The following is a 24110-nucleotide window of genomic DNA, read 5'->3' as shown; positions in this document are numbered from 1 at the left end:
CCCCTGTCCCGGGCGCCGAGTGCGCCCCTCCCCCGGCCCGCCGGAGCTCCGGGCGCAGCGCGCGGGCTGCGCGGCCGCGGGTGTTCTGCGTGCGCCGGCCCGTGGCGAGCCAGGTTCTCGTGGCCGCGTGCTAGGAGGAGGCCGGAGCCCGGGTGGGAAGAATGGAGTTGGCGTCTCGCTCCCAGGTGAGGGTCCCGCCGCAGCCCGGCCGGCATGCCTTTGCGCCCGGCCCTCCTCCCCGCCTTGGGCTGGAAACGTGGCCCTTGGCCACCGCGTTGTGGACCTGGCCAGCCTCGCCCCGGGAACGCCGGAGCGGCGCGCCCTGCAGGTGTGCGCGGTGGCTCACCGCTGCGCCGGCCCGGACTGGAGAGGTTGGGCGTCCCCCCGCGCGGCGGTCGCCTCGGTCCCGGGGGGGTAGCCCGGGGGTCGCAGGCCGGGCCGCGAGCCCCAGGAGTGGACGTGTTTCGAGGGAAGTGCGGGCGGGAGGCAGCAGGGGCGTAGCGCCTGCGTTTGCAGCGCTGGTGGATCCGGCCCGGGGGGGGCGGGGGGCCGTGTGCGGGGAGCTTTTCTGGTGCGCGCCCCCCACTTTCTCCGGGAATTGACACAGAGATGAGGAAGTTTCAGAAAAGTATAATTTTTCTAAAAAAATTGCCGGGAGTCCGGTTCAGCTTGGATGAGGGAGTGTAATTTGCAAGGAATTGCTCTTGTATTTGTTCTAGAACTTTTGTGTTTTTAAGGAATTTCAAACCACTTGGAGGGGGAAATGGCAACGTCATGAGGCCAAGTTAAAAAACAAAAAGCCCCGAGATCACAAACCGTAAACACAGCAGGACCCCAAACTGGGTTTTAAAAATCTCATTTACAAACATTTGAGAGTAGCCCCCCCCAATGTTTCAGTGGGTGGTGGGAATGTGAACGTGACCTCAGTTTCTATTTTATTTCTTAAAAGAGCTTTTCCTTACTTTCTAGTAACGAATATACCTAGTATTTTCAGAGGTAAGCAGTACCCACTTTTTTCAAATGAACTAAAAATAAAACTATTAGAAAGGGAAGGAAGCAGCATGTGGGAGCCCCGAGAGAGGCTTTGTGACGGTTGGATTTTTTTCTTGCTTTTTTGAGTGCCTTTGACTCGCCGCTTCCACTTTACCTTGGACTGGTAATGTTTTACTACTTCTCCACCTGGGTGCTGGGCCTTGGAGAGAGAGGAGGGGCTCCGGGCGTATCCTTGGAAGACCGAAGCGACCCAGCAAGTTCAGTGGTGCCTGAGCCCAGGCCGCTGTCACCTGCCTCGGTTCTGGTGCCAATTAAAGGCAGAGCCACTAATGATTGGTCGCTTTGGCCATTTAGTGATGCCCGAAGGGCTTCCTGAAACTAGACATTTGAGAAAGAATTGTTGTGGATGTTGATGAGAAGTACTGTTTTTAACTTTACCCAATGAGGGGGAGGTATTAAAAGCAAGGAAAAGAAACAAGAGTAAGGACTGAGACAGGGTTAGTTTGTTTTTATTTTCCACTGATCTTTACCATATAGTCAGTATCCTCTGCTTCTAGGAGGCTTGGATTTCTCTAGGACTTAACCCTTTCTGCAAGGAGCCTCGAGCCACGTGTGAATTTCATCAGTGTATCTTGATAACATAGGACTCTAGAAACCTGTTGTTTGCTCAAACTGTACTTCCACCACTTAAATACACAGTTCATGTTTAGATTTAAAATGTCCCCAGAATGTGTGGTCGGGAGTGAACCTTTTACCATCAAATAACAAGGCTAATTTTTGGTACCTCTAAAACGTTAAACAATTTACCATGTGGGGGTAATCCACAAATTATATCTGACCCATTATGCACCAATTAGGGCAAATTACTATATGTAAGATAACCAGTTTTTTCCCCCCTTTTCCAGAGACTTAATTGGCAGCATAAATTAAGATGCATGACGATTTTTTCCAGTGGAAATGTTCCTGTTCATCATAATTTAAATGTGAGCAGATTATAGACTCTTTAAATTAGTGGAGAGGTTCAGTGGGGTGGGCAGGTGACTGCAGATAAGAGCCCTTAATGAACATTTCAGGCACAGCAAGATCTTAAATCCGTGCGGTTCTACCCTGTACCCCCAGCCTTATGAATAAAGCAGTGTGATGAACCGCCTGAGGCGGCATTAGTGCACAGTGGTTTTTACTCTCACACGTACAGTAAATAGAATTTCCATCCCTTGGAGGGGGCAGAGCGGGAAGGGCTTCCAGCGAAGCAGCTTAGGCCCGATGTTATGAGAAGACCGTGATTTGAACCAGCGTCCTTTCTAGCTTCTGCTTTTTTGCAACCTCACCTGTGTGTCAGATTTGATGCCCGCTGACTGGGACCACAGCTCCCAAGGGTGTAGTCCTTGTTGGGCTGACCACCGTGTCTTTGTGTCTTTACGTCGAACGACAGGAGTAATACTCAAGGCAAGGGTCTGGTCCCTTTCTGAGAGCTCTCAGCAGTGCAGCTCAGAATTTCTGGAGGATGAGACTACCTCCGCCTCCTAGCAGAGGACCCAGCAGGTCCTGGATGTCACTGTTGCCCTGTTACTCTCTTCTTGCTCTAGGGTGCAGGTTGGACTCGCACAGGAAGAAATGCAGCTAACTGGTCTCAGGAGTAGTATGGAGCATGCTGTTGGAGTGGTAAAGAGGCATTTCTCTGGTGCTGACTTCATAGCTACAAAGTGTTGTCTTCTCATTCTCTGACTTAATGTGTATGCCCAGAGCCTCAGAAGCTGTTCACAGAGGGGGATGGTTTGTGACTTCTCGGAAGGACAAGCACAGTGATTTGCCCTGAAGAACTAAATTCTCAGTAATGAGGAGGAATTTCGGAGATCACAGCAATTCTGATCTGGTCGGGCACACGGGACAGTAATCCATGAGATAATTATGTGACTTAAAACCGTTTATGAATATTACAATAAATTAAAAATATCAATAAAGCCGTTCAAATAGAATAGGCATGTTCATTTTAAACTGTTCTTGAGAGTTCTGCTTTACCCATCAGCACTTTCTCTGAGCTACAGTTTACAGTTTTTACCTCCAAGATATGATTTTGTTTCATAAAAGACATAGCTTCATTCACCAAAGTGGGATTGATAGAGGCTCATGGAGAAGCCTTACCTAATAGAGTTAAGACAATATTAGTAGGACTGTTTTATTTTCTTTTTGGAAAGCAGTGGTTTCTGAATGTTTTATTTTTATTTCTAAGTTTTTAATTTTAATTCCAGTATAGTTATTAAACAGTGTTGTATTAATTTCAGGTGTACAATAGAGGGAACCAGCAATTGTGTACGTTACTCAGGGCTCATCATGAGAAGTGCACTCTGAATCCCCGTTACCTCTTTCACCCATTCCTCATCCAGCTCCCCTCTGGTAACCATCAGGTTGTTCTCTCTCTGAATCTCTTTAAATAGGACCAGGCAGAGGCATATTTGGTAAATACAGCTGAAGATAACATGCGGGAGACTTTGTTTTCCACAGTGGTAAATGCTACCATCTGTATGCAGTGCAAAAATACGCTGTAGTCTCAAAGTTAAAGGGGCCAGAGTTTGAGTTCAGATAGCGGATGGCTTCCTGCCTGTTCTTAATCATCAACTGATGACAGAGGGCTCCCTGACTGGGTTAGTCCATTTGTCAGATATTCTTTGAGCACTGACGTGCTGGGTACTAAGGTCACTCTGGAACTCCTTGCCTCTTCTGCCTTTGCCGGAACTCAGCTGGCTCCTGCCGTGCTTTGGGGGGGATCTACAAGGCCTTGGGTTTTGGGAATGGGAAAAGACCTGAAGAACCATCCCGCCCCCCCCCGAAAATGTCATTTCCTTTTATCAGATTTAATCCTCACTGTAGTACCGAAATGGCTTGTATTATCTCTATTTTAAAGATAAGGGGAAGTAGAGCCATTTGCTCTGGGCAGCCCAGCTAGGAAGGGGCTGAGCCAGGATTCTGTCCTCAGAGCCAGTGCCTGACTGGCCAATAGACTCACGGGATCTCGGCAAGTCACACAACTTTCATGGAAATAACATTGGGAGGATAGACATCTTTGTCCAACTTACAGTGCCATTGAGTTGATCAAGGACATGCTAAGTATAATGTAGAATTTAAATACAAGGGGTTGTCAGCGCTTTGGGGTTTTCTCCTAATACCTTTACTCTTCCCTTTAACTAGAAGGGCTGGGGCATTAACAACAGCTGGTCTGGTTCTTTTTTAGAAACTGGCCAGTTGAGGCTTTGGACAGAGTTCCTTGGATACTGACTGTAAAAGTCAGCATGGGAGTATGAATCAGATCCAGAAGGCTTTTACACAGTAATGGTATTTAGATGAGTTTTGTATTGTACAAGTAATACTGTACAAGTGTTCATAGCAGCTGAAATAAAAACAAAGTTGGAACTACTCTACCTCCCCTGCTCCCTGGGTGTCATTTTCTAGATCTTTCCCATCCAGTGTTTGCCCGTGTTTAGTCACCATTTCTGCAGTATGATTGCAGTTTGAATTCTGTCTTTAGCACCGTCAGTGCTATTTCTTAGTAGCTCGGAGGTCTTCACGGTTTTCATTTTTAATTACTGCAGCCTTTCCCTGAGGTGTGTATTTTATGTACTTTTCTGTTTAAAATTTTTTTCTTTATTAGAAGGAACTTTGCAATAAATGTCTTGGGGTGGTACATGCCTTGTGCCTTGTGTTGGGAGTCCACGTTTCTTTATCATGTACTTTCTCCCAAAAAGAATGTGCCTGCTTTGCAGTGGATCACAGTCTCTGACACAATGTTTTTTCCCCTTTATTGTGCTGTGTTAGCCAAGAGAAAGCAGTGTTTACTCAGGTTAGAACCAGGGCTCTTGGTAACTGGACTGAAACAGTGTTTTCTTCCTGAACCTAGAACACCTAGCAGTGTGTTTCTAGTTTGGGGGGAAGATGGGGAGTCGTCTTAGAGGTATGTTCTTTACCACCTAGGAAACCAAGAAGATCCAAGCACGTGCTCATGGACGCATAGTGGCAGTGCCTGTGGATTGGGCTGTCCTGGCATTTTGCAAGTTGGTCACGTGGATGCGGGAGGGCGGGGATCCCCTGCTCTGAGCTCCTCTCCCGTGTGGCACTGAATCACTTTGTTTTGCCTTCTTTTGTATTGCTTATTTCAATTGTAAATCATCTCCTAGATGTCTGAAAATAGGTGTTCATTGAAGGTTGGCTGTCTAAAGGTAAAACTGTAGGTTCCTAATAAGCGGTTTCTAAGAGCTGAGAAGACTGTATTTCTGGATCTGGGTGCTGGTTATCATGAGTTGGTGCAGTTTGTAAAACTTGACCAGACTGTGCGCGTAAGCTATATGCACTTCCCGTTGCACTTAAAATGTTTAAAAAAATAGCATTTAGAATCCCTACGAATCAGGCCCAAAGCCTGTGCTTTCAGACCGCCCAGCCTGCCCAGGGGTGTGGGTGATGACTGCCCAGGCGTCTTGTGCCCTTCCGGTTGTAGGGATACCCCCTGCACTGGGCATGGTCCAGGGATCCCTTCCCACAGACCCCCTCTGATGTTCCCCCCAAGCCCTGCAGAGTGGCGGCACGGCTGTTGGGGCAGCCCACCATCGCTAAACCTCTGCTGCGGGAGGGTCCTACGTACCTGGAGAGTCCCTTGCGTTTGTGTTTGCGCTCTGGCATCTGGGTCTTCTGGCACAGAGCCTGGTCTGGCCCCCCCCTCGGCTGCCTGCTGGTAGACCTCATCCTCTGTTAGAAGGGCCCTAGGATTTACCCCAAGGTGGTGACCCTCAATCATGTGGCAGGCCAAAATGATAATTATCCTGAGTGTGCAGGGCCTGCCATATAGCAGGTGCTAAATATTTGTTGAATTGAAAAAAAAAAAAAGGTTTCTTGCTGTCATCGTGTAGTGAGAGGAAGTATGAGTTATGACAGGCTGCAGCATCCTTCGGGGGAGCTTCTCAGATTCTTCTGTCAGACTGATAGCGGAGGCCAGTCCGAGCCTGCCCCAGAGCCCGGAGGTGCAGCAGCCCCACCCTGTCTGTGCAGGGGATTTTTTTCATCTATCTCCAGTTTTATCTTTTAAAGTTAGGCCTATTTTGCATTCTATTCCGTAATATATGTTTGTTTATTTTAACACAAAAAGGGTTTTTAAAATTACTCTCCTGGGAGAAAAAGTCCCCTCCCCTGTCCCACCTGTGGTCTTGAAAGCCTTGCGGCTGTCACTGAGCTCCTCAGTTTGAGAAGCGTGGGACTGCGGGCTGAGTGTACCATGCCGAGAGCATCCCTGTAATAAATCCTAAAACAGAAAAGGTAACCTCCCTGTTTACTCCCCCACCCCATGATATCTTCCTATTGCAAGCTCCACGACTCTGAAGGTAAATGGAAAAACAAAAAACAAACCAAAAGACTTTCGTTGATACTGAAATAAATCCCTAAGCATATTTTTTTTTAAATGCAAGATGTCTAGTGCCTTTATTTTGTTCTCCATAACGCTGGTTTAAAATGGGAAGTTAAGAAAAATAAAAGTGCATTTAAAATTACTGGTTATTCTTAATTCTTCCCCCCCCCCCCACTTGGTCCCAGGCATTTTTTATTGGAGGAGGTTTTTCATTAAAATAACTGAAGGCATTCCCGCGCTCACACGGGCCTCCTACATAAGGCTGCCCCGGCCCGACCTCACCGCACAAAGCCTCCCTCGTTCTGTTTGACCACACTGCCGGCTTCAGCATCCCCGTGAGAGCGCCTCCTCATCAGGAACCTCCTTCGCAACAAGTGTATCGTCCTCCCTGGCTGTGACTGAGGACCTGAGAAAGGCCGCCCTCGGGGAGGGTGCACCTTCACTGCGACACAGTGCCAGGAGCTAGGTGCTATCAGCAGCCTGCACGGCCGCGGTTCAGGGATTGTTCGGCCGTGTCTCCGCCCCCGCCCGTGTTTGTCTCACACGGGGTGGCCGTGTGTCCAGAGGATCCCAGGATCAAGGCTCTCAGGGCAAGGCGGCGGGATGAAGATCCCTCCCCCACACTCCTGTCCCTGTGAGGGTCTGTTCGGTGCTTGCTGGGAGCGAGCACAGGGACCCTTGCCTCCCCCTGCCTGCCTGTTCTCCACCTTTTTTTTTTTTAAGAATTTATTTGGCAGAGAAGGAGAGAGCGCATGCGCACACAAGCTGGGGGCTGCGGGTAGAGGGAGAAGCAGACTCCCCGCTGAGCAGGGAGCCACCCGCCCCCCCCCCCCCATGCAGGGCTCGATCCCAGGACCCTGGGATCCTGACCTGAGCCAAGGACTTAACCGACTGAGCCCCCCAGGCGCCCCCGTTCTCCACGTTCTTGCTTCCACCTGTCCGTCTGCTTCAAGTCCTCCTTGAGGCTGACTCCGCCCTGCGGCTGGGAGTCAGCCAACCTGGAGGCTGCCAGCCGACTTTGTGAGCGGTACCCCTCACTGCTGGGTCAGTTGCCCTGCTACACTTGCTGCCGTGATGATCCTATGCCTCACACCGCATTGAAATTGTGTAAAAATTGCTTCCCCCGCCCGTGGCTCATCCCTCATGGGGCTCCTTAGCCTGGCGCCAGTGGTAGTACCCTCTCCAGGCCTACACTAAGCCGTAACATGCTCTTCAGTTACTTTCAGTGATGGACGTGGGCCTAGCATCCTCACAGAATGCTTTTAAGTCATAGCTGGGAAGCGGTCAGGGCTCTGTACAAATGATCTCTGGTTCTTTTCCTTCTGGGTAAATGGGAGGAATGCATTTTCCTGGCCCTTGTAATAGGCAAGACCATTTGATCTGCTTTGGCCAATAAAATGTAAGAAGTGTTGTGTGTCACTTCTAGGTGGAATTTTTATTTTATAAGAAAGACTTTTTTTTTTTTTTTTTTAAAGAGAAGGAGAGAGAGACGGGTGGGGGGAGAGGGAGAATCTTAAAGCAAGCTCCATGCCCAGTGGAGAGCCCAACACAGGGCTGGATCTCGTGACCCTGAGATCACAACCTGAGCCAAAATAAAGAGTCGAATGCTTAACTGACTGAGCCACCCAGGTGTCCCCCAGGTGGAATTTTTAAATGCCAGTACATCATTTGCCATGTCTCCTTCCCTCTTTGTCAGCCCAGGTCCTGTGTGAGGACAGTGTGGAAGAGTGTGGAATGTTCCACCTGGCTGGCCCGGAGGAACAGGTCATGAACAAGAGAAACCTTGTTTTGTTTCAGCCCTTTAAGACTTAGAATTGTTTGTTACTGCTTTATAACTTGACACATCCTGACACACACAGGCTATCATATTTCAGTTGTTGGATTCACTCTGTGATGTTCATCTGAGTGAGCTGGGGTTGTGGTGGTAATAGAAATCTGTAGGCTACTTCTCGATTGTTAGTGTAATGGGGTGAGGAGAGTGCTCCTATATTAAAGGGTTTGGAGTTCAGGGATAGTAAGTGCCCTGTGGTGAGCAGGAGAGTCCCACTGGAAGCAATAGTCATTCTTGTCCAGAATGCCGATAGCCCCTTGTTGAAAAACACGGAGAGCAGACTTGTCCAGTTTGATAATCAGTCTGTTAGGGTCCAGTGAAATCTTGACATTGGCTTCATATTTCCTGTCTGCTCACCTTTTTGGAAAAGGAAATCACCCAGCGTTTCCCAAGTGGTTTGGCTCACTTCCCTCCTAGGACCTCTGCCAAAACTCTAGTTCCTCTGTTGTTACTCACCTGGATAGCTCTTCGAAGCCCTCTGCACATACGTGTCTGTAAGTTTACATGATCTCTTTTTGAAATAACATTGGTCATTTGTTTTGCCTTTTCTTTTATTATAGTAAAATACGCATAGCATAAAATTTACTGGCATGAAGTATAGTCACATTGTTGTGCAACCATCCGCTCTGTCCATCTCCAGAACTTCTTCATGATCCTCAACCGGAGCTCTGTACCCACTAAACACTAACTCCCCATTCCCCACCCTCCCCCTCATTCCACCACCAATGGTCACCACCATTCTCCTTTTCTGTTTCTATGAAGTTGACTAGGCTAGGTAAGACATGGAAGTGGAATCATAGAATATTTATCCTGTTGGGTCTTATTTAGTTTGCTCAGCATGTTTTCAAGGTTCATCCATGTTTCTATATATCAGAATTTCATTCCTTCTTAAGGCTGAATAATAATGCATTGCATGTATATACCACATTTCGTTTATCCATTTGTCCATCCATGCCAGTTGGGCTGTTCCCACCGTTTGGATATTATGAATAATGCTTCTGTGAATGTTGGTATAAAATAACTGAATCTCTGATTTCAATATTTTTGTTATATACCTAAACTGGAATTAATGAATTACGTGGTAATTCTGTCTGTGAGTTTTTGAGGAGCTACCATATTTTTGTCGTAGCAGCTGCCTTGTTTCACCTTCCTTCCAACACTGCACGAAAGTTCCAGTTTCTCCACATATTCACCACCACTTAATTTGTTTTTTTGGTTGTTTTTTTTTTTAATTTTATTATGTTAATCACCATACATTACATCATTAGTTTTTGCTTGTTTTTTTAAATTTTTTTTTAATAGTAGCCACCCAGTGGATGTGAAGTGGTATCTCATTGTGGTTTTGATTTGCATTTCCCTAGTGATTAGTGTTGTTGAGCATCTTTTCACATGCTTAACTGGCCATCTTTTTATTTTTGGAGAAATGTCTATTTAAGTCTCTTGCTCTTCTAAGTTGGGTTTTGCTGTTGGTGTTGAGCTCTAGGAGTTCTCTATATTCTGGATGTTAAACCCTTAGCAGATGTATGATATGCAAATACTTTCTCCCATTCTGTAGGTTGCCCTTTTCAATCTCTTGATAGTGTCCTTTGATATCTAACAGTTTTTGATTTTGCCAAGTCCAATTTATCTATTCTTTTCTATTGTTGCCTGTGCCTTTGATGCCATATACAAGAAATCATTGCCAAGTCCAGTGTCAGGAACTTTTTCCTTTATGTTTTCTTCTGAGAGTTATGTAGTTTTAGGTCTTGGATACATTTTGGGTTTTTTGTAGGTTGTTGTGTTAAGGTAAGGATCCAGCTTCATTCTTTTCAGTGTGGATATCCAGTTTTCCCAGCATCATTTCTTGAAAAGACCATCCTTTCCCCATTGAATAGTCTTGGCACTTGGTCAAAAATCAGTTGACCTGCATGTACGTGAAGGTTGATTTCTGAGCTCATTGTTGTATTGCACTGGTCTTTCTGTTTTTTTTTCTAAGATTTTATTTATTTAAGAGAGAGGGAGAGGGACAGCACAGGGGAGAGGGAGAAGCAGATTCCCCACTGAGCAGGGAGCCCGATGCGGGACTTGATCCCAGGACCCTGAGATCATATGACCTGAGCCAAAGGCAGATGGCTTAACTGACTGAGCCACCCAAGCGCCCCTGTATGGCTTTCTTTATGCTAGGACTACTCTGTTTGGATTACTGTAGCTTTGTAATAAACATTGAAATTAGTAAGTGTGAGCCCTCCGTCATGGTTCTTCTTTTTATTATTTGTTTGTTTATTTATTTTTTCAAAGATTTTATGTTTAAATAATCTCTGCACCCAATGTGGGGCTTGAACTCACAACCCCTGAGATCGAGTCACATGCTCCACTGACTGAGCCAGCTGGGGGGCCACAAGTTCTTCTTTTTACAGATTTTTTTTTTTTTTTTTTTTTGGTTATTCTGAGTCCCTTTAGATTCCACATGAGTTTTGGGAACGGCCTTTCTGCAAAAAAAATGTTGCCAGGATTTTGATAGAATTGCATTGGATCCATAGATAACTTTGGGTAGTATTGTCATGTTCATAGTGTTCAGTGTTCTGATCCATGAATGTGTGATGCTTTTTCATCTGTTTCTGTCTTTACTTTCTTTCAGTGATGTTTTGTAGTTTTCAGTGTGGTTTTACTGCTTGTTGCTTCAGTTAATTCCTAAGTGTTTTATTCTTTTTGATGCTATGGCAAATGGAATTGTTTCCTTAATTTCCTTAGCCAATGGCTCATTGTTAGCCTGTAGAAATGCAACTGATTTTTTATGTGTTGATTTTGTACCTTTTAACATTATTGACTTAGCTAATTAGTGCTCACAGGTTCTGTGGAATCTTTAGGCTTTTCTATATAAATGATCATGTCACCTGCAAACATAATTTTACTGCTTCCTTTCCAATTTGGATGCCTTTTATTTCTTGTATAATAGTTCTGGCTAGATCTTCAAATACTGTGTTGAATGTAAGTAGTGAAAGTGGAATCCTTGTCTTGTTGCTGATTTTAAGGGAAAGCATTCAGTCTTTCACCGTGGAGTATGGGGTTACCTGTTTTTTTTTTTTTTTAAGATTTTATTTATTTTTTGACAGAGAGAGAGACAGAGAGGGAACACAAGCAGGGGGAGTGGGAGAGGAAGAAGCAGGCTTCCCGCTGAGCAGGGAGCCAGATGTGGGGCTCGATCCCAGGACCCTGGGATCATGACCTGAGCTGAAGGCAGATGCTTAACTACTGAGCCACCCAGGCGCCCTGGGGTTACCTGTTTTCCATATGTGACCTTTATTATGTTGAAGTTTCCTTCCATTCTTTGTTGATTGTTTTTTGGATTGGTTTGGTTTGGTTTTATCATGAAAGGGTGTTGGATTTTGTCGCATGCTTTTTCTGCATCTGTGGAGACGATCGTGTGTTTTGTTTTCTATGTTATTGTGTGTGCTGCCGAAACGAGCACATTTGTTTTCTATGTTGAACCATCTTGCATACCAGAAATGTATCTCGCTTGGACATCTTGTGTAATCCTTTTACTATGCAACTGAATTTGGCTTGCTAGCATTTTGTTGAGGAATTTTTCGTTGCTATTCACAAGGGATATTGCTCTGTACTTTTCTTGTCTTTGTTTGGCTCCAGTATCAGGGGAATACTGGCCACATGGGATGAGTTAAACTCTTCATTTTTTGGAAGAGTTTGAGAAGGCTTGATGTTAATTCTTCTTTAAAAGTTAAATCGAATTCACTAGTGAAGCCATCTGGGTCATGGGATATACTTTGGGGGGAGGGCTTTTGATTACTGATTCAAATCCTTAGTAGTTAGAAGTCTATCAGGTTTTCTATTCATGAGTCAGTCTTGGAAGGTTATGTGTTTCTAGGAGTCTATCCATTTCATCTAGCTAACCCAATTTGTTGGCATTCAGTTGTTCATAGTACTCTTTGATTATCCTTTTTATTTCTGTCAGATTGGTAGTGATGACTTCACTTTATTTCAGTAATTTGTACCTTTTTTCATAGTCTAGCAAAAAGTTGGTCAATTTTGATATTTTCAGAGAATCAGCTTTTGGTTTTGTTGATATTTCTCTGTTGTTTTTCTGTTCTCTATTTATATCTGCTGTAATCTTTATTATTTCCTGCCTTCTGTTATCTTTGTGTTTAATTTGCTGTACTTTCTCTAGTTTCTTTTATGGAGTAAAATTTGATGGTTTGAGATCTTTTTTTAATATAAGTGTTTACAGCTTTAAATTTCCCTTTTAGCATTGCTTTCTCTGCATAGCGTAAGTCTTGGTGCAATTTTTTAATTTCTGTTGTGATTATTTCTTCTTTGGAGTAACCCCTTGGTTATTTGACAGTGTGGTGTTTCATTTTCAGCGTATTTGTGAATTTGTTAGTCTTCCTTCTGTTACTGATTTCTAGTTCCATTCTGATCAGAAAAGATAATTTGTATGATTTTAACTTTTAAATTTATTTTGACTTATTTTGTGGCCTACATATGGTCTGTTCTGGGGAGTTTTCCATGCGACCTTGAGGAAAATGTATCCTACTGTGTTGGTTGGAGTGTTCTATATATGTCTGTTAGTTCGAATTGGTTTATGGTATTGCTCACTTCCTCTGTTTCCTTATTGATCTTTTGTTGTAGTCTGTCCATTATTGAAAGTGGGGTATTGAAGTCTCCAACTATTATTGTAGAACTATTTCCCTTTCATTTCTGTCAGCATTTGTTTTATATGTTTTGGAGCTCTGAAGTTTCCTGCAAATGCATATTTTTAATTGTTATAGCTTCTTGGTGAATTGACCCTTTTATCCATATGCAGTGTCCTTGTAATATTTTTTGACTTAATATCTACTCTGTCTGACGTTAGTACAGTCATTACATTTCTCTTTGGATTACTATTTTCATTTGCATATCTTTTCCGTCCTTTCACTTTTCAGCCTTAGTGTCTTTTTTAGGTATGAAGTGAATCTTCTGTAGGCAGTGTATAGTTGGGTCCCATTTTTTTTTTTTTTAATTCTTTCTGCCGATCTGTGTCTTTTGATTGCAGAGTCTAATCTATTTGCATTTAAAGTGGTTACTGTTAGGAAAGGACTTTTGCCATTTTGTTTTGTTTTCTGTATTCTTAAAAGCTTTTTTGACCCTCATTTCCTCCATTACTGCCTACCTTTGTGTTTTGTTGATAAATGGCATGTTTTGATACTCTCATTTCCTTTTCTATGTATTCTATAGATTTTTTTCTCTGTGGTTAGCATGGGGGTTACATAAAACATTCTACGATTGAAGTAATCTATTTGAATAATACCAGTTTGTCAGTGGCATATAAAAACTCTATTGCTATACAGCTCTTCCCCTCCTTTTGTTATCAGTGCCACCAATTCTATCTTTATGTGTCGTGCACCACAAAATATAGAATCATAGGTGCATTTTTATATTGGAGAAAACAAAGTGAAATTATAGACTGAATTTACATTAATACCAGTATTTATATTTTACTTAAAAACTTTGTATTTCATATGTCTTTGAGTTACTCTCTAGTGCCCTTTCATTTCCTCTTGAAGAACTCCCTTTAGGATTTCTTGTTAAGCAGGTCTGGTGCTAATGAACTCTCTCAGCTTTTGTTTATCTGGTAATGTCTTAATTTCTCCCTCATTTTTGAAGGACAGTTTGCCAGATAGAGAGTTCTTGGTTGACGGTTTTTTTCTTTCAGTGCTTTAAATGTCATTCCACTGCTTTCTGACCTCCAAGGTTTTTTTCTGAGCAATCAGCTGATAATCCTTTTGAGGATTTCTTGTGTGTGATGAGTAGCTTTTTTTCTGGCTGCTTTCAGTATTCTCTTTTTCTTTGTCTTTCACTGGCTTGATTAAAATGTGTCTCAGTGTGGGTCTCTTGGGTTTATCCTACTTGGGGTTTATTGAGCTTCAAGTCTTCCATCAAACTTGGGAAGTTTTCGGTCGTTATTTTGTCAAATAGTCTCTCTGATTCTTTGTTCTGCCTCTTCAATTTGATTTTGAACTTCTCTAATAAAATTGCAATTTGGGTATTGTATTTTTTCACCTCCAGAATTCCTGTTCCTTTTTATAATTTCTCCTTGTAGATATCATTTTGCTTATACAGTTGACCCTGAATAACACAAATTGGAACTGTGTGGGTCTACTTATACATGGATTTTGTTTTTTATAGTCCAGTACTGTAAATGTATTGTCCTTATGATTTTCTTAATATTTTGTTTTTTCTAGCTTAGTTTATTGTAAGAATATAACATATAAGACATATATCAAACCTGTTAATGGACTGTTTGTGTTACTGGTAAGGCTTCCAGTCAACAGTAGGCTATTAAGTTTTTGGGGAGTCAAAAGTTGCGTGTGGATTTTCAACTGTATGGGGGCAGTCAGTGCCCCAACCCATGGTGTTTAAGGATTAACTGTGTATCATTTTCCCAATTTATCTTAGTTTGTGTTTTCCTTTTGTTCTTTGCGCATACTTAAGGCAGTTGTCTTTTGTCTAGTAAGTCCACTTAGGTCTGTGCTACCTCAGGGACAGTCTCTATCACTTTGTTTTGTTCCTTTGAATGGACGAGTTTTTTCTATTTCTTTGTGTTTGATCTGTTGAAAAGTGGGTGTTTGAGGAAACAGCCACCTCTTCTAGTCTTTGCAGATTGGCTCTGTGCCAGGGAAATCATTCATTGATTAGTTGGGCATGTTCTGACCCTGTAAGCTTAAATTCTTGTCAGATCTTTGCTGAGCATGTGTCTGGCCTGGCCCGGCCCTGTGTGAGGCTTTTCCAATTCCCCGATGTACACAGCTGCTTTGCAATGCCTTGGTTTCCCAAGGAGTCTTACCCAAGCTTTCCCCTGGGGCTTTGGGTGGTCTGTTGTATTTCTTCTGCATAAACTCTTCATCTCAGTCGTTTGTAGGTCTGTAGTCCCCTGCAATTTTCATGAGCAATGGCTGGTGCTCTTCCTTGTAGGAGACTGAGTTAGGTGAGAGAGGGACCAGTCCCTTCAGGCAGTCCCCCTTTTGGTCAGAATGTCGCAGTCATTGTCCTAAGGAGCTGCATTCTGCATACGATTTGCAGTGTTGAGTAAACCACTTGCCTACTTTTACATAATTATAGGTAAATTTGAATAGTAAGATGATAAGTCTTTCAATTCTTATAAGTTTAGGTTTTTAAAAAAAATTAGGTGAAATTCATATAACATCAAATTAACCATTTTAAAGTGAACAATTTATGGGACCTTTTGGGTTTGGCTTCTCATTACTTAGTATAACATTTTGCAGGTTGACCTACGTCGTAGCATGGATCGGTACTTCATCCTTTTTATAGCTGAATAATAGCCCACTGTATATTGTGTATACTACAGTTTCTTATCCATTCATTTGTGATGGACCTTTTGGCTACTGTAAGTAGTCCTGCTATTAACATGCATGTATATGTATCTGAAACAGCTGTTTGCAGTTCTTTTAATTATATATCTAAGAATGAAAGTGCTGGGTCAGATAGGAATTCTGTGTTTGACTTTTTGAAGAATCCTCAAACTGTTTTCCATAATGGCTGAACCATTACATTCCCACTAGCTATGTATAAGTGTTCTGGCTTCACTATATCTTCTCCAACACTTTTTCCTTATGATTTCTGGACTCTAGAGGATGTGAAGTGGTATCTTGTATTTTTGATTCGCATTTCCCTAATGACTAATGATGTTGAACATCTTTTCATTTGTATATATATATATTTTTGGGGGGGAGAAGTATATGTCAAGTCCTTTATGCATTTTTTGATTGGATGGTGTTTGTTGTTGCATTGTAGGAGATCTTCATATATTTTGAATGCTGGGTCCTTACCACTTACATGTTTCGCCGCTCTTTCTTCCACTCCATGGGTTGCCTTTCACTTTCTTTTTTTTTTTTTTTTAAGATTTTATTTATTTATTTGAGAGAGAGAATGAGATAGAGCATGAGACGGGGGAGGGCCAGAGGGAGAAGCAGATTCCCTGCCTGAGAAGGGAGCCCGATGCGGGACTCGATCCCAAGACTCCAGGATCATGACCTGAGCCGAAGGCAGTCACTTAACCAACTGAGCCACCCAGGCGCCTGCCTTTCACTTTCTTGATAATGTCCTTTGATGAAAAGATGTTTTCAGTTTTGATGAGGTCCAGTTGAATCAGTTTTTTTCTTTTGTTGCTCATGCTTTTGGCCTCCTATCAAGTTCAGGCTTTTTGATTGAATTAAACACTAAATACTAATTAGTAGGTAGTTATTTTATTGAAAAATAGCATTTGCCTGGAATGTCATTTGTAGGGGTATGACAAGCGGTGTGCCCTTGAGTAAGTAGTAGGCTAAGGTTTGCTCCTTTCTGAGAGGAGGCGCTCCAGCTGATGGATGAGATCTTGTCACACTCTGCTCATCCTTGACTTAGGATCCTCTTAGGTATAAATAAATACTTCATATGCTCCATCACTGAGTTGAACCATATTTTCTGGAGGTTTTCAAATCTCACCGCATATACTTGTAAAAAACTAACTACCCTGCTTTAGATGTACATGACCACGTTGGTGTTTTGAAACCTCAGGCCCTCTTGTCCTACCACCAGTTGTGTACCAGGGTGCTTGTCTCGTCACATCCACCCCGTCCTTGAGCGTGCCCTTAAGGGAAAGAGAGCATGGCTAAGTTGCTAGTTGAGAGGGGAACTTGTCCTAATTTCTCTTGCTTTCATTACTTAGGGTGGTTGAAGGCTTTATGTTCCCTTTATAGTGAATTTTCTTTCGTTTACTTATTTTATCTGTGTGACTCTTGGAACATTTCATTTTGTAAGCGCTTTTCATTAACAGTAATTTATCTATTTATGGCAGATGTTTTCTCCCAAGTTTGTTTTTTTTTTTTTCCCCTGGATTTGTTTTCTTTTAAGGCGACTAGAACTCTTAAGTGGTCCATGATACTACTCCTTTCCATTTTGATCTCCTTTATGTGGGGGCTTAAAGTCTTCCTCATTCACGGGCCAGCTGCATATTCACATAAATTCTCCTCTGTGGTTTGTTTACCTAATTTTAACTCTCTGATCTTCTGATTCGTAGGTAGTATTGGAGAGAAGCAAAGTGGACTGTTGAATTCACCTCAAATAAGCAGTTTTGCCAGCATCCTTTATTGACTTACTGACATCTCTTTCCCATTAATTTGTGGTGGTTTTCCTATCAAATTTTAATGATATATGCTAGGATCCATTTCTAGGCAATCTGTATGCCCCACTGTTTCTACATCATTTTCTTTCTTTCTTTTTGACTAAGGCTTAATTTATATACAGTAATTTCATCCTTTTTAGTTTTCAGTCCTATGAGCTTTTTGTGTAATCACTATCACCATTGATTTTATCACCGCTCAAAAATTCCCTCTGACCTCTCTTGTCAGGCAACCGTTGATGTGTGTTCTGTTTCTCTAGTTTTGCCTTTTCTAGCATGTCTGTTAAGTGGAATCAGACAGTATGTAGCCTTTTTCACTAGGCCTAATGCATTTGAGATTTATCCGTGTAATTGTGTCTATCAGTAACTTACTCTTTTTTATTGCTAGCTTTAGTCCATGGCATGGATGTCCCCCGTTCTGTTAATCCATTCCCTTGCTGATTTGGATTGTTTCTGGGTTTGGAAATAAAATTGCTGATGAGAAGTTTGTTGTGAACCTAATTTTTCGTTTCATTTGGGTAAACACCTCGGAGCAGAATTGCTGGATCATGTGGTAAGAATATGTTTAACTTGATGAGAAGCTGCCAAATTGTTTTCCAAAGTGGTCCTACCATTTTGCGTTTCCACCAGTCGTTTAGGAGAGTGCCAGTTACTCCAAATCCTTGTCAGTCAGCACTTGGTATTGTCGTATTTTTTTAAGCCATTCTAGTAGGAAGATGATCGAGTCTCATTGTGGTTTTAATTTGCATTTCCCTAATGGCTGTGGATGTAAGACATTTTTCATGTGCTTATCTGCCATCCTGTATCTTTGGCAAAGTGCTCACATCTTTTGCCCATGTTTAAATTGGGTTCTTTTCTTTTTGAGTTTTGAGGGTTCTTTATATATTTTGGGTACAGGTCCTTTATCAGGCGTATGGTTTGTAGGTATTTTCTCCCAGTTAGTTGGTTTTTCTTGTCATTCTATTTAAAGTGTTTTTTGAAGGGCGGAAGCTTTTAATTTCGATTGTCTAGTTTATAAATTTTTAAAATCTGTATTCTGCTTCTGGCGTCATATCAAATAATTCTAACCTAAGGTCACAAAGATTTTCTCCTGTTCTAGAAGTTTCAGAGTTTTAGGTTTTATATTCAGGTCTTCTCTATTTTGAGTTAGTTTTTGTAAATGGTGTAAGGTATTGTATATATCTTAGGGATCGACCAATTTAATCGTAAGAGATTTAAAGAAATGACAGTGTTTGTGATAGAAAATGTTGCAAAACAACCCTATTTGTGGAGGATTGAAGGAATGCTTTCCTCTGTGTAAAAGGTTCTTTCGCAGATGCAGGGTAGTACACCCTGCAAATTCTGCTTTCCTTGCTATCAAAATTGCTTTGAAAACACTTAATAAGGAAAATGCAGTAGTGTGCGCAGATTTCTTCTGTGCTCTTCCTTAGGGCTACAAATGGAATTTGTTTCCAGGTGAAATATATGCAGTGTTCCTGGAATAAGAAACATTTCCTGAAGCTTTATCAAAATCAGCTCTGGAATCAATTGGCCTTTAAGAAGAATCTATTTCTTTCCTTCAAAAACTAGTAGATGATAAGTATGTGCCTTCCAGCTAGGAGGTGGTATTTCTTAATCTAGGAAGAATACATTCATATATCATTGAGATCTAGAAAAGCCTTAATTAAAAAATTATACTTAATTTTAAAAGTACAAAATTTTAGATTAATGATAGACTCATTTCTTTTCAAGGGTGAATCCTTGATTGAAAAGCAGCTGGTGGTTTGAGGCATCTTTTTATGGCTTACTAGTTTTCTCTTTTTAATTGAATTTTAATTGAGGGTTAGGCTGAGGTGGTTAAAGAGATACGGAGAGCCCCCAAGCATTGCTTTGTGTTCCTCAAGAAATGCTGGAAGGGCACCTGCTAAATAGGAAGCAAGCAGCAATTTGGCAGGATTGATTTTTATTAGTATAGCTTAGTTGGGAGAGAACAAAGCCAGATTTTAAACCAAGTGCAGTTCTGCAGACGGCTCGATCTCCCAGACTTGCTGTTAACTTCAGGGTTTCGGAGCCCAGGTACTTGGGTTCAGGGTGTGGTGCTGCCAGGCATGCAAGCTGAAGCCTGGACTCAGGAGCTGATGTTTCTGAACCTGCCTTAGGGTGAAGCACTGGGTTCTTAAACCACATGCCCCTCAAGTGCTGGTAGCACGAGAAGTGGAAGGAGGTCTAGACTTGCTCTGGGAGTTTGGGAACAGATTGCATTCATTTAAGGAGGGAAGATTTTCTTTGTTAGTGTATACAAATGCAGCAGACTTTTGTGCGTTGACTTTATATCCTGCAACTTTGCTGAATTCCTACATGAGTTCTAGCAGTTTTTTGGTGGAATCTTTTGGGTTTTCCACACAGAGTATCATGTCATCTGCGAAGAGTGAAAGTTTGACTTCGTTTTTGCCTATTTGGATGCCTTTCATTTCTTTTTGTTGTCTGACTGCTGAGGCTAGGACTTTCAGTACTATGTTGAACAGCAGTGGTGAGAGTGGACATCCCTGCCGTGTTCCTGATCTTAGGGGAAAAGCTGTCAGTTTTTCCCCATTGAGAATGATATTTGCTGTGAGCTTTTCGTATGTAACCTTTATGATACTGAGATATGTACCCTCTATCCCTACACTGTGAAGAATTTTAATTAGGAAAGGATGCTGTACTTGGTCAGATGCTTTTTCTGCATCTTTTGAGAGGATCATACGGTTCTTGTCCTTTTATTAATGTAGTGTATCACATTGATTTGCGGATATTGAACCACCTGTATCCCAGGAATAAATCCCATTTGTTTATAGCAGCAATGTCCACAACAGCCAAAATATGGAAAGAGCCCAGAAGTCCATCAACAGATGAATGGATAAAAATGTGTTATATACATACAATGGAATATTACTCAAGTATCGAAAAGAATGAAGTCTTATCATTTGCAACGACATGGATGAACTAGAGGGTATTATGCTAAGCGAAATAAGGCCATCAGAGAAAGACAAATACTGTATGATTTCACTCATACGTGGAATTTAAGAAACAAAACCGATGAACATAGGGGAAGGGAAGGAAAAATAAGACAAAAACAGGGAGGGAGGCAAACCGTAAGAGACACTTCACTCTAGAGAACAAACTGAGGGCTGCTGGAGAGGAGGTGGGTGGGGGGATGGGGTAACTGTTAGGGTGATGGACATTAAGGAAGGCCCTTGATGATTGTAATGAGCACTGGGTATCATATACAATTGATGAATCACTGAATTCTACCCCTGAAGCTAATAATACACTGTGTTAACTAACTTGAATTTAAATAAAAAATTTTTAAAAAGGATGATTTTCTCTGCAGTTTTAAATTTTTTAAGATTTTATTTATTTATTTGACAGAAAGAGACAGTGAGAGAGGGAACACAAGCAGGGGGAGTGGGAGAGGGAGAAGCAGGCTTCCCGCTGAGCGGGGAGCCCTATGCGGGGCTCGATCCCAGGACCCTGGGATCACGACCTGAGCCGAAGGCAGATGCTTAACCAACTGAACCACCCAGGTGCCCCAAATTATCTTCTAAAGTTGGTCTTTTATTGCGGAATTTTAAAAAATTGTGGTTAAGGTACACATAAAATTTATCCTTTTAATAATTTTTAAGTAGCATTAAACACATTTAAATTGTTGTCAACCAGAAAATATTGGGCAAGCAATCTCCAGAAGGTTTTCATTTTGTAAAACTGAAACTCTCTACCCATTAAACAACCACTCCCCTCCCCCACCCCCGGCAGCCTCCCTTCTACTTCCTGTGTCTGTCACTTCGAGTGCTCACATGAGGTATCTCATATGAGTAGAATCATAGTATTTGTCTTTTTGTGACTGGCTTATTTCACCTAGCATAACGTCCTCAAGATTCATTCATGTTATGGCATGTGACAATTTCCTACCTTTTCTTTTTGAATTAGTTGATGCTGCTCATCAGTTAATCAGATGTTAGTTAATTAAATACCTCTAAGTACACAAGACTCTGTTCTTGGTGCTGGAGGGGGGCAGTCTGGTGAGAAAGATGGCAGGGAACTCAAGAGTCCACTATGAGAGTTGACTGTCTGTTTGGGAGGTTAGGATAGGCATGTGGATAGCTGGCATGGCGTGGAAAAGGCCACAGCCCACGAGACAGGAACAGAAAATGGGCCCACACCTTTGTGCTCTGAGTGAGCGAGTATTCTCTGTGTCACCAGGGAACTTGCTACAACTGTGCAGTCTCAGGCTCTGCCCCCACCACCCGACAGACTGTTAATTTTGTGGAGGTATAATTGACCTGTAACATACTAGCATCAGGATTTGATAGTTTTAGAATTTCCTTCCTAAGGCTGAATAATACTTCATCATACGTGGCTCTGAATTTTGTCTGTTCTTCCACTGATGGATCACACTTGGGCGGCTTCCCCTTTGTGGCTGTTGGAAATTGTGCTGTTGTGAACAAGGGAAGGGCAGTTTTTTAATTAGTTAATTGATTTTTCTGCTCCAGTCGGTGAAAGGGAGACTTGATTGAGGTGCCAGGGCCTTGAGGCAAAGTCAGAGCCAGTGGCGGGGCCTCGTGTGACCTTGGGGCACAGTTGTTGGCGTGGAGCACTTCCTGCAGGGGTGCAGGCGAGCAGAGCACTCGGCGGCGGATCATCTTGGGGCAGTTGGTTTCTGGGCCAGCTGGCTGAGGGGAGGCTCAGTGATGCCGAGCGCGGCTCAGTGATGCCGAGTGCAGGGTGCACTCTTTCTGGATCCTGTGGGCTGAGAGAGTGCGGGCATCCTCCAGCTGTTCAGCTGCCGAAATCGGACGCTGCTGATCATGCGGATGCCCTCCTTGTCTTGGATCTTGGCTCTGACGTTCTCAGCGGTGTCCCTGGGCTCGACCTCGAGGGTGCTGGTCTCGCCCGTCAGGGTCTTCACAGGGATCTGCCTCGCTGTGTCCACAAGGCCGCCACCACCACCCCACCGCTCAGCCGCCTTGTAGAGGAAGAGGGTGGCCACACTCTTTTTAATGTGAAGTTTTTCTTTTTACTTCGTTTTTTTAGCACTCCAGTGTCCACTGCTATTTGTACCAGACGCTGGTAGATAGACTGTTGGTAATATTTGAAAGTTTGCATTTAAAATGCCCTTGGTGTTCTACGAAGCACCATGAGCGCTGCTGAGCTCTTTCCCTGAACGAGTGTGAGGTCCAGCCGGTGGACGTTTGCTTCTTACCTTAGAGGCTGATGTTACACGCCTGGGAGATTTCTCAGCAAGACCAGGATTCCTGGCTTCCCTGGGGGGGGGGGGGGCGGGGCGGGAAGGGGGTTGAAGGTGGAGCACACGGGACCCCCGTTTCTGCATGGCAGAAATGAGCTGCTGCCTTACCACCCTCCTGTTCAGCCCCCAGAACTGCTGAGCCTGCATCTTTGTTTGCGATGAGCTCTGAGGTCATGTTTAGGGCTTGCACGTGATCTGCAGTCCTTTCCGAAGGAGGAGCTGTGAATGGGACTACTTTGTACGTAGATGGTCTGGGTGAAAATCTTCAATTCCTCTTTTATAGGAATGGCATAGAGTGCACCTTTTCACCCTGTGCCCCTTCCCTAGGAAACGGACGACAAGGGCAGATGTGTGTCGATACCGTCAGTGTGGATTATTGATAACCTGCTTTAGGCCAGGCCCTGTGTGAGGTGCTGGGGACTCCGTCCTCGTCGCTGTACCCTTGTAGGGGGTTTGGCTCGCAGCCGCCACCTGACTCTTGGTGATACATTGTTATCCCAGCAAGGACCGAGGGCATGGATGTGGCGAGTATATAGGATGTGGCGAGTGTATAGGAAAGGAATAGAACAAATGTATGTACTTCAAAAAATTATGAATCATTAAACAATCTTTTCACTTTCAGAAGGGAATTTTCTTGATTTCTTTTTGGTTAGCTGGATTGCAGTTATCTTAATGTGCAAGTTTGACTACGTAAATGTATCGGTTGGCAGTTTTTAATATTTTCTTTTCAGTTACTTTATTATTAGTAGTATTTTGTGAGTGTTATGATTGGGGTTGCAATCAAATGGAGCATAGGCTTCAGAGAAAAAAGTCTGTTGCACTCTCTGTCTACACGATGCGGTGACCCAGTGGATCCCTGGTGATCTGCACAGGGAAATGACAACACCTTGGGCCTAACGTATTATGATATTGCTGAACTGCTCACACATTAGAAGGGTGTTCCCGTGAATCTTTTAACAGGTGCCTTGCATAGAAATCCTGATTTCTTTGTCAACTCTGTTAAACAGTGTCTTGCAATGAAGACACTTGAATATCTTACGGAGATTTTTGCTAAATCTTGGAGCTTGTGACCGAAACTCTTCTCTTAACACCTTGTGAAGTTAGGCAGCCAGAAACCCAGCCCTGCGTGCCCCAAGAATGCGTACTGGTTTTTGCTTTTTTCAGAGTGTGTCCTTTCCTTTTGTTCCTAATTGGTAATTCCAGCCCCCCTCGTGGCACCTGTGGAGCAGACTCTGGAGCAGACGCAGAAGTCCTAGATGAGTAGGGAGGATTGGGGGGTGTGGGGGGACGACACAGGCTTCGCTGCAGCCGTACCCAGGCTGATGCAGATGCCGCGGGAAGCAGTTCCTTCACATTACCAGCCTTCCAGGTGCTTCCATTAAGTCATGACAGGGCATGCTGCTCCTCCTTTAACCTTTTTAGGGTAAACAAGCTTCTGGGCCAGTGGAGCTTTCTGGTTCGTAGAATGGGGTAAGTCAAAAAGGCG

The 24110-nt window shown here is 43.1% G+C and overlaps 1 protein-coding gene across 2 annotated transcripts in view; it reads left to right on the top strand.

The window, feature by feature from the left end:
* The first annotated feature begins 28 nt into the window (after positions 1-28).
* The window catches only part of CDCA7L (cell division cycle associated 7 like), a 42217-nt gene continuing 18135 nt past the window's right edge, over positions 29-24110 (top strand). The window contains exon 1 of one of the 2 annotated variants that reach the window (XM_028119302.2): positions 29-185. In XM_028119302.2, coding sequence (XP_027975103.1) covers positions 162-185 — 24 coding nt within the window. In that variant the 5' untranslated portion in view covers positions 29-161. The remainder of the gene's footprint in view (positions 186-24110) is intronic. The other variant, XM_028119301.2, reaches the window with a different exon arrangement.

This window comes from Eumetopias jubatus, unplaced genomic scaffold (assembly GCF_037043125.1).
Source record: "Eumetopias jubatus isolate StellerSeaLion01/CBP00866 unplaced genomic scaffold, mEumJub1_p1.0 scaffold_14, whole genome shotgun sequence".
Lineage (NCBI taxonomy): Eukaryota > Metazoa > Chordata > Mammalia > Carnivora > Otariidae > Eumetopias > Eumetopias jubatus.
This window is presented reverse-complemented; position numbering and strand designations above follow the sequence as displayed.